Below are 894 nucleotides of genomic sequence, written 5' to 3' on the forward strand. Positions count from 1 at the left end.
AAATATTCGCACCCTCCTATGCAATGATTCTCTTGCAATCTCCAAGTGGCCTTGTCTGCCTGTATTTGCGTTGTTGGCCTGTGAGAATGACGTGATGTCTATTTCAAGGTAGTCAGTATTGCCGCTGCTATTGTTAGTAGACCTAAGTAAATCTTCACCCCGGTACACATGTGTGTGTAATGGAATGGTATTCTCGCGGTGCAAACTCCAAGCATGCATTTTAATTCCGCTGAACGTTTGCAATGATGATTCTGAAGTCAGGCCTGTTTTAAAAAAAGTTATTGTGTCTTCAGAGTCTTGGGAAAGAAATCCCGAAGCGCATTTGGGGCCTGCCGTGTGCAGAGACACTGCCCAGTCCCCTGGCTGAGAAGGAAGTGAATATGGACAGATATTTTCAATTTTATCATCAGGTCTCTTCTGGAAACAGATTTAAAGACTGCACTTGCCGCTTAGATAATTTACGTTGGGTGTGTGGAGTGTGTTGTAACTTGATGACACTGGGGAGTTCATTGCATGATGTGTTTGGTGTACAGCCCCTGTACCCACCTCTGCTGCCCTCCGCATCTTCTGGCAGTCTTCAAAGTGTGGCTGATTAATCCCAGTCGGTTCAATGCGTCGTGCTCTGGCTTCTGAGCCACGCACTTGTGGGTTCGGGTCGCACTTCAGAAGCCGGTGGTCAAACAGCCAGGCCGACACTCTGGTGTAGTGGTGAGGGAGTGCCGTGCTGCCTCTGTACACCTCCCCAGCCCCTGCACCCCTCCCTGTCTCTGTGACCCCCCCTCCAGCCCCTACACCCCTCCCTGTCTCTGTGACCCCCCCTCCAGCCTCTACACACCTCCCTGTCTCTGTGACCCCCCCCCCCTCCAGCCCCTACACCCCTCCCTGTCTCTGTGA

General features: G+C 51.7%; 1 protein-coding gene across 1 annotated transcript in view; it reads right to left on the reverse strand.

Moving 5' to 3' along the window:
- The window catches only part of LOC127587409 (GON-4-like protein), a 24,564-nt gene extending 24,000 nt beyond the window's left edge, over window positions 1-564 (reverse strand). The window contains exon 1 of the mRNA XM_052045707.1: window positions 547-564. Within this exon, the coding sequence (XP_051901667.1) occupies window positions 547-564 (18 nt within the window). The remainder of the gene's footprint in view (window positions 1-546) is intronic.
- Window positions 565-894: the final 330 nt, after the last annotated feature.

Source organism: Pristis pectinata, chromosome 40, assembly GCF_009764475.1.
Source record: "Pristis pectinata isolate sPriPec2 chromosome 40, sPriPec2.1.pri, whole genome shotgun sequence".
Taxonomy (NCBI): Eukaryota; Metazoa; Chordata; class Chondrichthyes; order Rhinopristiformes; family Pristidae; genus Pristis; species Pristis pectinata.